The 15,578-nt window shown below is 28.5% G+C and overlaps 1 protein-coding gene across 1 annotated transcript in view; it reads left to right on the top strand.

Annotated features, from left to right (window-relative positions):
- The window catches only part of LOC142326579 (uncharacterized), a 43,649-nt gene extending 40,196 nt beyond the window's left edge, over positions 1-3,453 (top strand). The window contains exon 11 of the mRNA XM_075369159.1: positions 703-3,453. Coding sequence (XP_075225274.1) covers positions 703-1,923 — 1,221 coding nt within the window. The 3' untranslated portion in view covers positions 1,924-3,453. The remainder of the gene's footprint in view (positions 1-702) is intronic.
- Positions 3,454-15,578: the final 12,125 nt, after the last annotated feature.

Below are 15,578 nucleotides of genomic sequence, written 5' to 3'. Positions count from 1 at the left end.
GTTAAAAGGACTGATTCCAAGGAACACGGATAACATATCTGTGTTCCTTGGAATATGAATAATCTTGGATGTAGGAGACTGCGTCAAGGCGTTGAACATGCGTAACCAAGTGAAACGCCACTGACCAAAACACATACTAAACTTTTTATTAAGGGGTCCACATCTTAACTGATTATAATTGGATTGGAGTCAGCATGTCTGCACATGCATATTCAGCTGAAAGAGAATACTGAACAAATCTTGGAGATATCCTGTCATTTGAGCCTACATTTAAGAAATTACAATGACTAAATATAAACCATTAGTTTTGGATACCTTTAGACCAGAAAATGTACATGTACATATGTATGGAAAATGTTCATATTTAAAAATATGTGGGTTTGTAAATCTGATCAACATGGATATAGAAGTAATAAATATATTTATGTGCTGTTATAATTTGCTAAATAGTTTTGCTGGTTTTCTTAAAATAAGGATATGATAATAATTTCAGCCAAGTGTATAAACATACTACAAGAAATGTAAAGTTCCTTATTTTAATGATGATTAATATTCAAAACCATGTTGATTATGAATATAGTATATTTAGTTGCTTATAGTTTATTAGTGGCTTTTTACAAGATATACACTTAATGTTGTAATTGATATATTACATTAATTCATAATTATCTTTTAATTATTAGTTATTTTTAATTTTTACAGGTTACTATTGATGAAGAAATCAAGGGAAGTACCAAGAAAAATTATATTTGTAACTTTTGTCAAAAGTCATTTAATTTCAAAAGCGGTTTAAAGAGACATCTTATTATTCATTCAAAAGAGAAAAATTATGTTTGTAACATTTGTCTGAAGTCATTTAATCTAAGTTCTGCATTAAAAGTACATTTAAATATTCATACTAAGGAGAAAAATTATATTTGCGACTTTTGTCAAAAGTCATTTAATTTCAGAAGCGGTTTAATCAGACATCTTATTATTCATTCAGATGACAAAAATTATGTTTGTAATTTTTGTCAGAAGTCTTTTAAACAAAGTTCTGATTTAAAAATACATTTAAATATTCATACTAAGGAGAAAAATTATGTTTGTAACTTCTGTCAAAAGATTTTTAACTGTTATTCTAATCTAAAGGTGCATATTAATTTACACACCAAGGAGAAAAATTATATTTGTAACATTTGTCAGAAGTCTTATTTTCAAAAATCTGCTTTAAAGTTACATTTAATTACTCATACTAAGGAGAAAAATTATAATTGTAATTTTTGTCATAAGTCATTTTATCAAAGTTCTGCTTTAAAATCACATTTAAATATTCATACAAAAGAGAAAGATTATGTTTGTAATTTCTGCCAAAAGGTTTTTAACTGTTATTCTAATTTAAAGGTTCATATTAATTTACACACCAAAGAGAAAAATCATGTTTGTAACCTCTGTCAAAAGTCATATAATCGTAAATATGATTTAGAGAGACATTTTAAGACTCATAAAAACGAGAAAAATTATGTTTGCAACTTTTGTCAGAAATCTTTTAATGAAAATTATACTTTAAAAGTACATTTAAATATTCATACTAAGGAGGATAATTTTATTTGTAACTTTTGTCAAAAATCATTTAATTGTAAAAACCATTTAAAGAGACATCTTAATATCCATTCAAAAGAAAAAAGTTACATTTGTAACTTTTGTCAGAAGTCCTTTAATCAAAGTTCTACTTTGAAATCACATTTGAATATTCATACAAAAGAAAGAGAATATGTTTGTAATTTCTGCCAAAAGGTTTTTAATCATCGTTCAAGTTTAAGGTTGCATATTAATTTACACACCAAAGAGAGAAATTATGTATGTAAATTTTGTCAAAAGTCTTTTAGTCGCATCTATGATTTAAAAAAACACATTAATATCCACACTAAAGAAAAAAATTAATGTTTGTAATCTTTTTAAAAAATCTTTTAACGAGAGTTACATTGTAAAAAGACATCTTATGATATCATATTAGAAAATCGTGACCTTTAAAAAAGTGTAAAATATGCATAAACTAAAACAAGTATAACCAAATTTATATAATGTTTTTAATTTAACGTTATCTCATTTTTGTATATATTACAACTTGGCAAGGAGGTTTCTACCTTGTACGCCTCGAAGACAATTTTTAAAAAAATATATTAAAAAAGTAATAAAAATGTGCAATTAATTTAATTTTATATGTAATTGATATATATATATTTATTGAGTAAAAATAACTATTAAGTTTTTTGACCAACACAAAAAGGTAAGGAAAACTGATCAGTCAAGGTATCGCTAAACGTGATAATGGTAGGTAGTCAGTGGTGTAAGGGATAATTATTGAAGTATTATCTGAAATTAAAAATCGAGCAGTTTTGCATTAAAAATCGATTGACCTTTTGTATGTAATGTTTACCTTTTCGATTAAAAATCGAACAGGTAAACATCAACAAATAAAATACATTAGAATGGAATAAAAAAAATTATTTTTTGGCTTATAGTGATTTTAACCTGTAGGACCATTGTTAGGTATTGCATCAGAGGATGAGATGAAATGGCAATTTTGTGTAACGTGTGAAAAATATTACGCCTGATTGGGTTCCAAACCCAGGAATCCAGATGAAAGGCCAAGACACTACCACCCCAAGCCACAGAGGCCGGTCAAGGCTACAAACTACTTGAATAGAATTTTTTAATTTGTATTACTACATTAAAAAAAAATTAGATTTATATATTATTCTAGTTATAATATGCAGGTGATATTTATGAACCAAAAATATCTTATCTTGGAACCATGCCAATATGATAATTTGTAGGCGGTGAGAAATTCCACGAGTTCAGAAAAAGTGCTATATAGAAATGTGTGTAAAGTTCACAAGTGAGACATGTTGTAAAAATCTTAAGTTGCATGTGTTTTTCCTGAACATGGTTTTCTCAGTAAGATTCTCAAATACATTTTCACAAATAACGCTGATCTTGAATCTAAAGCCCATTCTGATTTTGTGTTAAAGTTTACTTAACATCACATGTCTAACCATTTTAGTAATGTTTTCAAATATTAAAACCAGACAATAAATATATAATCTGATATTTGTGCCTGTTATCAATATTAACCTCAAAATCTGTATTAGTTTTTAATTTTTTACAAATACACTTGAAAATAAAGTAAATATTTTGAAATTTATGTCTCAAATTATTTAAATAGTCCTATTACATTTTCTGTATATATTCTGTAATATATTCTGTTCGCAATAGAAAAAGGTTTTGGAAAGTGTAAGAGTTGCAAACCTTAAACAATATAGGGCAGCGACTTGAGATGCCAGGTCTCTCACTGTGCTCTGAAATTCTGTACTACTTTAAGTTGTTATAACTGAGCAAATATAATTTATGTTTGAAAATTTACAAAGGTATTTTTGAAAATATATACCGTCAAAATGTAAAAAAAAACTATTTTTTACTTGCGAAGGTAAAAGCCTCTATAAAATTAAGAATCTTTTAAATGAAAAATGTACTTTGTTGTCACTTGTATTTGTGATAGATTTTTTAAATCAATCTTTTTATTTTTATATATAAATAAAAAGATTCTATATATATATATATATATATATAAATAAAAAGATTCATATTGTTTACGCCATGCATAAAGTTCTGTTATTTGAACAGAACTGAATTCTGGCTAGGGTTGGGTCATGTTGTTTGTTACAGGCATGATAAATTTTACTATGTTTCGTATTTTGGGCTTGTCATTTGTACCTGTTTGATTATTTGTTCTCGTGTTTGACACTTCTGGTGCCGGCCAGACTGTCTGCTTCTGTCATCCTTAGTGACCGTGTGTATTCATTTCTCGAATTATTTATGGCTACTTTTCACACACCCGTTATTCATTCGTTCCCATACTAATACATGCACACATCTCTTGTTTTTTTACACACACTCTCTCCTGTCCACTACCTAGGTTTGGTTTCCCCCTCTTTTCTTTCACGCCATCTTTTCGGCAGAGTAGATCCAACATTCCTCCTGTACAGTCGCCTATGGCCATTCTCTCTCAAACTTTATGATAATATTTTTCATCGCATTCATACCCGCATAAACGTTGCAGTATTTCTCTGTCAAAATATTCTCTAGCTCTACTCGGCAGTGTCTCGTAATTTCACCGATCTCTATGATTTGTTTTTGCCTTGTTTCTTTGTTAAGTTTTTCTTCAAATTCTACATTACGTCTCTGTGGAAAATGTTTCAATCACTACAAGCTGCCAATTCTATCGACGCCGAATCTTCTCGAGCTGCTGATTACATTTCATCGATGCAGAATTTCTCCAAACTCGCTGCTACATATTTGAGACGCCACGTCCTGCTCAACCTCTAAAACACGTCTCACCCCTGTATTCCTGATACACCACTGCAGGCTACGCCCAGGATTACTGTATGTATTCATTTACCTTCATTCACGAGTTCGTCTCTTGCTAATATTTGTATGCTACAGGCAAGTTCAATTTTCATTATTTATTACGTTAAACAGTTCTTTTATCATTAAAATTTGTGGAACATTCAGTTCATCATACAAAAATTCAAATTTGTATTTCATGTTTAGTTTAAAACCCATTTATTCACTTAAGTGCAGTCACAACAGGTGACTTATATAAGGTTGTGTCCTTGTTCAGCTGCAACCCACTTTACGTGCTTAATTATTTCAATTTGTTGTTATGGTAATTAACTGTATAATTTAATCTTGTAACTTGTTAATCACCGAGATTAATCCTTTTCTATTCATGAACTGTATTCATAATACTTCTCTAAATTAACCTAAAGCAAATTACTCCTGATGTGCAGTTATGTTTTAGGACTTTGTAATTTTATATTTTCAAGAATGCTTATTTACCAAAATGAACTCTATTTATATTATTACTTACTTTAATGTGATTATATTGTAATTAACTCTTTTTTATACTGAAATTATTGTAATTTATTTTTCTAAGTTAATGACATCTGTTCATTGCTAATTTTTCAATATTACAGCATATGACAGTAATGTAATAGTTTTCCAGTCATACTATGTTTATTGATGTTTTGTTTTTCTAAGTATATAGTTGAAAATAAGGTGTTTTATGTTCTCTTGTTTTCAGGCTTTGTTACATTGTGTATTTAAAAAATGTATATTCATGTATTTTTGCATTTAACATCATTGTTCATATGTTGATTCAGCTGATATTTTAAGTATCATTAAGTTATGTTAATTTCATAATTTCTCTTTATGTTTTAAGGTTATGATTTTAACATAAGTTCATTTGTTTTATTTCCAATTAAAGTCCAATTTCTTTTGGCAAATACTAGCTGTGTGTTTTTTGTTAACTTTACCCAACACAAATTTTTTTTTTTACTGATGAATTAATTCACCACAGAAGCTTACAAAGAAGGTTGTGCATGGGAATATGTAAGTGGAAATTTGTAATGTATGAAATGTAATAAAGGCAAAACAATCTACTCCTTGTAACCTAAACTTATTGTTTCTACCACATTTAATAGTCTTGTTACCTTGTTTTTTTTTTTGTTTATTTTAATGGCTCTAATAATTCCAAATAAATTTAATTTTAGAAAAGGCATTGGAAATTGATTGTTCAGTTAAAACATTTATTCTCATTTCTACCCGCAGAATCATATACCTCTTTGAATTTGCAAGAATTGCATAATTCTTGTATTTCACCATTCTATCTCAGATAATTAATTCTACACAAACTATTTGTTCCGCACAAGATCTTCCCTTTCTAAACCACCCTGATATATAAGTTACTAAAAGAAAAGAAATTTCTCTGTATTTATTTAAATAATATTTTCTCCTTTTTTGGGTAGAGGATGAATTAGGAGGACAGTCTGCCATTTTTGTGTGATTTTTTTTCTGTCTTGTAAATGTTTTCAAATAATTTTTTTAATAGATCATACTTTATAAGCTGCACAGTTATTGAATCCTCACCTGAAGCTGTTTATATGTGCCAGTGAAAGGAAAAGTGATGAAAGTCATGCTTACATGGTTTTGAGATATATAGTCCTTTATAAGAAATGATACTATAAATAAAAAAAATATTTTGGAATATTGTTATTTATTTTAAATACTTCCAAACTAATGGTTTTATCTTGATAATTTTTTTAAATTTGAATTTTCTTTAATGTAAAACTAAGTTGCACCACATGTACTTGTGGTGCAACACATGTACGTGTAACAACACTGCAGGAAAAATAACTTGCATATTAAATTTTAGAATAATGTACTATAATCAAATAAAGTTAACGTAAACAAATATAAAATACTTCTAATCAGTAATTAAACATAAAAGGGGACCTTCTGCTGTATCCCAGTCCTAATCTTCCATGAACTGGTGGTATGAAATGTAAACTTTTTTTTTTGCTTGCTGATGGGACGATGTTAAGTTCTAAGTTAGTGCAATCTTTAATGTTTCAGTTTTAATGGCAACAATCGCTAAACATGATTGTAAATGTTTAACGATGCAGGAACCTATTTTCTTGAGACCCTCTTGAGGCTACTTGTTCATCTCAGACATACGAGGTGTGATCAAAAAATACGGTGAATAAATTTTTATAGCGGCAACTGCCGACGCTACATCCATATGTTGTAATTTGTCCAATAGCTTGATCAACTGAGACAGGCAGGGACAAGTTGTAACATTCGAGCTTGCCAGTCAGCTGCCAGAGCCGCTAGAGTGAGGTTGTGTTTATCGTGTCAGTCACGCAACATGGATTTTGAACAACGCATTAACATTAAGTTTTGTTTTAAGTTGCAAAAGAGTGCCAAAGAAGCTCACGAAATGTTAAGAGTCAGTGTACGGCGATAATGTGGTAACTTTGAAAACTGTGTACAAATGGTATGACCGATTTAAAAACGGAAATGAGTCTGTTGAAGACGAGCCGCGTGCAGGACGTCCAGTAACCTCAAAAACAGTTGAAAATGTGCAAAAAGTGGAAACAATGGTTCGTTCAAACAGGCAAATGACTATTCGAGAGCTATCAGAAGACCTTAACATCTCGTACAGATCCGTTCAAAGCATTTTAACTAATGAATTGCAAATGAGACGAGCGAGTGCAAAATTTGTTCCCAGACTTCTGAGTGATGAACAGAAGGAAAATCATGTGTCAATTTGCACGGAGTTGAAGGGTCATCTTCATGCAGATCCGGACTTCATGGCCAAAATTGTAACTGGAGATGAAAGTTGGGTCTATGGCTATGACCCTGAGACCAAAATGCAGAGTTCCCAATGGAAAACCAGTTCATCTCCTTGCCCTAAAAATGCACATCAGTCAAAATTCAACATCAAGGTCATGCTCGTTGTTTTTTCGATGTTGAGGGCATAGTGCGATGTAGCAAGGGTTATGCAGGGATTTTGAAACTAAATCCCTAAGATTGTAAAGTGTACCCAAGAGCAGATATTGATTCTGACCATAATTTAATTATAAGAAAATGTAAACTACCAGTTTTTAGAAGATAAAAAAAAGTGACTACGAAATAGAATACAAAAAGACTAAAAGAGAATAACAAGAAGTGAAAATACAATCAAATCATGTATACAGAACTAAATACAAATGTTGATTCAACTAAAAATTAATTGATCAGTTTAAAACGAAATTAAAAGAGAAACTTTTAGGTAGAAATGTAACATTTTGTCAAAAACCTTGGCTAATAAAAGATACAGCATGCTATAAAAAGTATAAAAATGGAGGTAGGAAACTATATCAGCTCTTTAGAAATATAATTAATAAAATGAAAATAACAGCAAAGTAAAACTGGTTGATGTAAGGGTGTAGTAAAGTAGAAAATCTATGATTATTATTAAAGTAGATTCACCTTGTAGGAAAATAAAAAAAAACTGCAGGAAATTTTTTAAAACATTAAGAGTATTCCTGGCTTAGAAAACAAAAGAGAAAGGGTGAAAACAAAGAATATATTCTTTGTTATATTTAACAAAGAATATAGAATCAAAGTCAAGCACACCATCCTTAGATAAAAGGGGAGATATGATAACAGACAAACACATTAAAAGTGAAGCTGTTCATGATCTTCCCTAAGTATCAGTTAACCATAGATCGAGGCTTTAGCACCCTTGGGGATGAAGTTGTGAATTAAAGATAATAATTTAAGAAAAAAATTGGTACTTTTACTTCATTACATTTCTGTCACCATGGCAACAGAAATATAATGAAGTAACAGAATTATTTTTAAGGTAGATTTCATAAGAAAGTTACCTATTGTAATGGGTACCATAATTCGATTTCAGGAAACTTTCGACATATCTTCGCATTTCACATACCCGAGACCCCAGAACCACCGTCAGCTCAAACGTTTATATATACAGGTGATTCAAAGAAACGGGAATTTTGAAAGTTGTGTTGGTAGCCTTGGGCGATTGGTACCACTTGATAAGTGGCGCCAGCCTCTCTAACCTAACCTGCCATCTAGTTGTCATGGATCCTTGGAGTGGTGCGCAATGTGCATTTGCTATCAAAGCGTTTTACAAAAACAATGACAGTGTGGAGGGAGAGTAGTATGTTTTGTGCAGGTTCTGCTTTAATTCCCCCCACTCCTTTTCAAGCAGAACCTGAACGTCGTTTTCGCGATACATTAAAGAACGATTTTATAATACATTAAATAACCAGTTATCGAGAAAATTTTTTCATGAATATATTGAATACATTAAAGAACGATTTACATTACATTAAATAATCAACCCAGAATATTGAAACAAAATTATACGACTACATTAAAGAATGATTTATACTAAATGCGCTTTACTTATACAATTTTGATTATTTATTTTTAATGTTAATAAATAAGATTATCTATCAAGGCAGTTTTCAATGTGAAAGTCAGATCTATGACGTCATGGGGAATCCCAATCTTTTACATGACTATATATACATAGAGTGAATGCTAACATCAATAACATATATCGCTTGGTTTGTATAGATGCATATATAGAGTGGCTTTTTCCCGACCTTTAAATCGGCCGAATTCAGTAGACAGACAAAGAGCGTCCCTATGGCAGCTGTTGACCATAGGTGATCGTCGAACGGTTCGGCCATCCTTATATCGTCTAAAGCATAAATATATTTATATTTTTTTAGACGAGCCACAGCCCGGAGAGAGCCGTCGTCCAGACTGTGGGTAGAGTTTGCAATTTCAATCAATCAACTTACTTAAGATGTGCACACTGTTTTAGAGAAAAAGTTACATATATGCAGCATTTACAGGAAGAAATCACATATTTCACATTCTTTCGCAATCACAATTTTCTTATTGACGATTCATGTTAATTGTTAATTGTTTAATAATGGTAAAATTATTTAATTCTATAGCGACTTTTATTTCTTCTTCTATAACCGCAGTATCAACATGATAATTGTGTTGTGTATGTTTTAATGTGAAATAAATCCACAATTCACATCTAACATTAAATGATAAAGTAATTATATCATTTGGTATGTACACTTTGTCTATGGATTTTTGATTTATTTCTTCGTAACTCTTTAAAAACGATAGTAAATATTTAACGTTTACATTTTCTATTATTATTTTCAATTTAAGTTGAGGTTTGATAATATTTAAAATGTCTTTAGTTATATTATTGAAATTGCCAGTGTAAGTTGTATTTATGATTTTGATCGCTCTTTTAATAAAATGTTTATTTACAATTTTTTGATATCTATGTTCCCTTAATAAATAATAAGCAGTTTCATTATTATATTGTAATGCGAATAAAACAGGATCAAAAAAGCAATACCAATAGTGTATATACGAAAAATGAAAATTAAATAATTTTAATATAGTTTCTACGCACCCACAATGAAGCTTGATGCTAGCATGTAATAAACTTGGTATTAATAGTATTTTTAATTGCGTATCCATTTTGACGAATTGATCTAATATATCGTTGAACTCATTAACATCTTCAGTTGCGTATAAGTTTACATACATTCGTAATAATTTAAAATCTTGAATTTGCGTGCTGCCCATCTTGCTTGGCTGATTCTACTTCCTATGCGGTTGTGTAATCTTTATATATGCAAAATTTCGAGTGGTATATAAATTATCATTTAATTTTTAATGCTAAAATTCGGTAAATTATCATTCAACTTTTAACGTTCAAATTCGAGATGCAATATGATTTGATATTATTCGTATGTAAAATACGAGTAAATAATTATTATTAATTGTTCCTGTTCATATAATATGTCCAACTGAAATTTAATATTGTACATTACAACTATAAATATATATTATGAGATTATGTATATACATTTTATATGTAAAATGCTAATTGTGACTACGTTGTAAATGTTTGACAAGTAACTGAAATGGAATCTAGAAATATCTACTTTTGTTGCAGTTTGAATATTAATTTATATTTTAAATGGGCTTTTATTCAAGTCTTTTAACATAAACGTAAATAATTTGAATGTTATTTATTAACATCAAAAATTTACCGATAAATGCAAGTAATGTTAACGTTATTTTATATATTTATTCAAAGTTATCGTTTTACTTTTTCCGATAATAACTAAATTACGAATAATTGTTATAGAATTCAAATAATATTAAAATTATTTTTGCGTTTTAAATGAAGCTTGCAATTTAATACTTATTTCATATACATTTACGTTAGTTATCGATAAATTTAAACATTTCAATAAGAAATAAATTATCAGTAGAATTAAATAATGTCATTTTCTATACATTTGCTTTAGTTATCGATAAATTTAAACATTTCTAAATTATCAGTAAAATTAAATAATGTCATTTTCTATACATTTGCTTTAGTTATCGATAAATTTAAACATTTCTAAATTATCAGTAAAATTAAATAATGTCATTTTACATACATTTGCTTTAGTTATGGATAAATTTGAACATTTCAATAAGAGTAAATTATCAGTAAAATTAAAATGTTACTTTCTATACATTTGCGTTAGTTATCGATAAATTTAAACACTTCAATAAGAAATAAATTATCAGTAAAATTAAACAATGTCATTTTACATACATTTGCTTTAGTTATCGATAAATACTATTATATGTTTTTATGTTTTAAATGATGCAATATTCTAAATATCGCTTTGAAGTTTTAACAAGAATAAATTATCAGTAAATGTTAAATGTAAATAGTATGAGTGCTATTTTTTTCAACCATCAATAAATGCTATTATGTTTTTTAATATGTTTAGTTATCATTTTAATTTTCAACTTAGAATAAATTATCAGTAAATATTAAATGTGAGTGGTATGAGTATTTGACGTTAAAAAATTATTAATATGTTCTTTACATGATGTAATATATTTAGTTATCACTTTAATTTCAAACTAAGAATAAATTATCAGTAAATATTAAATGTAAGTAGTATGAGTAATCAAATGTAATCATTTTAAAATGATTAACAATTTAAAGTATTCTCCAGTATACATGTACAGTAGCGATACTACTATATATACACCATTAGTAGTGCTAGGAGAATCAGTTCATACAGGGTTGATCAATCCGTACAACAGATTTTTCAATAATAACATCGCGAGTGTGCCAAACGTGTGTTAATTATGTTTACTCATATAGAATTTAATTCGTTAACATTGTGTATAGATTACGATTCGCATCTTCGAAAGTATTATATTACAAATTGTGAATGTTATGCCGACTATAAAAACATAGTGCATTTGGTATCAACTTGTAATTTTAACTATTTAGGTTGCATTCGTATGAGTAATGGGCAAGTTATACATAAAATATTACCAATAATGTTTGGTAGCAGATTAGATTACGAAATACGCAAAGTTAATGACGATCCATTTATTCATTTGTATGGTACTTTTTACTTAAACACTGTAAAATATATTCAATATTATTTTATTAACAACTTGAAAAATAATCATATATATTCAGTACGAAATGGTGAAAATAGATTTATATTTAAAACTTTAAATTTTCACATTGAATGTCAATATGAAAATGATGCGTTAACATTTAAAGAGGAGAGTCCAAATTGGATTGATGCTATAAATTCTGAATCGCCGGTTCATGAAAAAGAAAAAGACAAACACGTAATAACGAAAGACGATTATTGTAAGTTTTTTTCTGCAGTTTTAAAATACGGACCAAAATTAGACGATCTGAATAATAAATTATTGGTAACGTCGGGCTTTATATTTGAACGCGTTTTAATTTTATTTGACAAGAAAAAAGTATTTGATGCTGAAAAATTAAAATTATTATTTATAGCTGGTAATTTAAGTTTCACCATGTACAATAATAAATTCAATTATGAAGTCGACAAATATCATTGCATTTACAATCCAATCGAATCGTATAAAATTGTCAATATAAAACACATTATAAATACAATTCGTAGAGTATCACATACGAAACGCATACATATAAATCAAATTCGGTATACCGACGATGATTTCTTTTTTATATGTCCGATTTCGACAAAGGGAATTAAAAACGCAGGAGAGAATGTATCATCAGCCATGTTGACTACTACATCGATCCAGATAGAATTTGATGTGATTTATCAAATTGTAAAAGACGAAAGCGTGTATAAAGTAAATTATAAACAAGATGACGATGAATATAGAATTAGTTTTGGTATGCACCTTAGTAATTTCTACATCAAACGCGATCGTATTCTTAACATAAAAAAGAGAAATACTTTTATTGTTTTGTATATTTATAATGATATTTTATCAGTTTCGTCTACGTCTAATGTATTTATGAAATATATACCGATGGCTAATTTATTTTGTACACAGTTTGAATTAAAATTATTCTTCTTCGATGACATTAATGCGTTACACTATTTAAAATTTTCATCCATATCTAGAAATTTACCAAAAACTATAATCATGCAACAACCAGCTAAAGCTGTAGTTGCTGTGAACAATATAAAAGGTCAAACATTCGAACCAATATCTCAAGAAATGATACATTTATTTTTATCTTCGGTTGGTTACAATTCTATGCTGATTTATGATCATGATATAACACCGAATGATGTACTATTAAATGTGATATTCGACAATGAAAGTGCTGATGGTTGTATAAAAACTAAAATTAAAAATTTAAATGAGAGATCTTACGACGAATTGAAATTGGTAGAACGTGAATGTATACCGGTACAGTTTACAAAGATTCAACGTCAAGTTTTTAATGTATTAGATGAATCAGATTTTAAACTATTTGGTTCTTATTCGTACGACGACTTTATTGGTGAATCTAATGTTAGCGGTAAGATTTTAAAATTGTTAAACTTGAATTCCAAACACAAATACCAATGGAATTCGGCGTACAGAGAGCATTCTCAAATTCAATTGTATACTATATTTGGAGATATAGATGGTCATGGTCACGAATGAAGATGGCATTATCTTGGACGAATCTGTATTTAAATTTGGACCTAAATTTTTAGAGTCTGTTACATTTCACGTTCGATGTATAAATGCTATAGAAGGGGATAAATATTGTTACCAAGGTAAAAAATTCAAAATAAACAGCAGCAACGTGGATGTGAAATATATTCAAATTAATAAACGAATAGATGATGTATTATTCTTTGGTATTATAGAATCGAAATATAAATTAAATATTAGAGCGTCAAAAAATATTACAGTTAGAAGCGACGAGTTGAAAAAAAAAGGGAAATCAGTTTTATTCAAATATTACATTTATGTTGAAACTCTTCTCGTTCATTTAGATATCAAATTATTTAGTTACTACGATAAAACTAACAATATTGCCATCTGTAATTATAGATTTTTAACTCCATTGTGCGTGGGAAAAAAACTAGCAGACTTACAAGGGCAAAAATCTGTCATATCTGCGATAAAAGATCTATCTATGTATAAATGTAAAAATCGATACGGAGAAATATGCCACCCTCAAGTGATGTTTAGTCCGATTTCGATAATAGGCAGATTGACTGTAAGTCAAATGTACGAAATGTTTATGTCTGAAAAATTAGCCATTTCAGACGATGGACGCATGTTTATAGCTCCGTTGAGATACAATGTGCATAATATGTCGGCCGAAAGGGAATTGAAAGTAGGCGAATCTAGATTAGATTTGATGACCGTTGAAAATGGTATACAGGCTAATAATTTAGGCAATTTATTCTATCATTTAATTAGTAAAAATAAAGAGTTAATGAATAAAACTAAAAACAATATGCACATTCTAATGGAATTGTACAAATTAAACGGGATAAATATAAATCCTATAACTAGCATTAAAATGTTAGAAGATAAAAAAACATCAAACACATCTGAAAAAACTTCATTTTTCGATGATAAATTGGATGATGAAAGTTATTCGTCTGATGAATCTTAATGCTAACTTGTTCTTTTTTTGTTTTAGGTTATTATTACAACTATCAGCTATTCATTTTAAGCAAGATGTTTTCTGCTGCAGATACGAATGTTAAAACATCAGGTATAAAAGATTTTAAAGATTTCAGCATGCTGCTCGAATCTTTGTTTGATCGATGTTCTGATGATGAAAACTCAAATAACGAAACACAAAATACATATAATGTAAGTATGCAAAAAATTGCAAACACTTCAAAGTACGATCAAACTAATAGTAACATGCAAAAAGAAATAAACAGTACAAATGAAATTAATGTGAATATGAAAGAGAATATTAACAAAACTAATGTAATCGATAATATAAAAAATATACACGAAATGAATATAAATGATAATATTAATGAAATGCAAACTAATGTAAATGATAATATTAATAAAATGCAAACTAATGTAAATGATAATATTAATGAAATACAAACTATGTAAGTGATAATATAGAAGAATATATAAATAATATTAATAATGCAAACAACATTAATGAAGTAAATACTACTGAAACTAATGTAAATTATAATATAGAAGAGTATATAAATAATAATATTCTCAACGACATGAATGTTAATGCGACTGAGTATTAATAACGTGAATACTAATGAAACTAATGTAAATGATAATAATAATAGAGTAAATACTAATGAAACCGTTGTGAATGGTAATATAGATGAGTATATAAACGATGTTATAACTATACGGAACGATTTAAATGTTGACGATGAAACGCCTATGGAACAAGATATAGACGCTATGGAAGACGTAGAGCTAAATAAAAATGTAAAATCTAACAAGTTGGAATCGTTAGTTAAGTCTATATTTAATGATTCCGAAGATGAAAAAATAAAAGATAATGAAAAATGTCGACAATATACTTTTGGCAATTTGTGTTATACATAAATTTATAAAAAGATACAAAGAAATTACAGTCAAATTGCAAAATCTAACTAATAAAAGCAATGACCTACATAAAATTATCTAAAAAAACTTTGCTCTTGCTGGGAAGTAATACATAACAAAATGCTTTTCATTTAAGAAAGAATTTTCAAAGTTAACAAATACATAATCTTTTATATGATTGGAACATAATATAGACTATATCACTATAAGATAAATATAAAAACAAATTATAAGGTACAAATTGATGTGTTTAGAGTTTATATTAATTA

The sequence above is a fragment of the Lycorma delicatula genome, chromosome 6, assembly GCF_047948215.1.
Source record: "Lycorma delicatula isolate Av1 chromosome 6, ASM4794821v1, whole genome shotgun sequence".
In the NCBI taxonomy this organism is placed as follows: Eukaryota; Metazoa; Arthropoda; class Insecta; order Hemiptera; family Fulgoridae; genus Lycorma; species Lycorma delicatula.
This window is presented reverse-complemented; position numbering and strand designations above follow the sequence as displayed.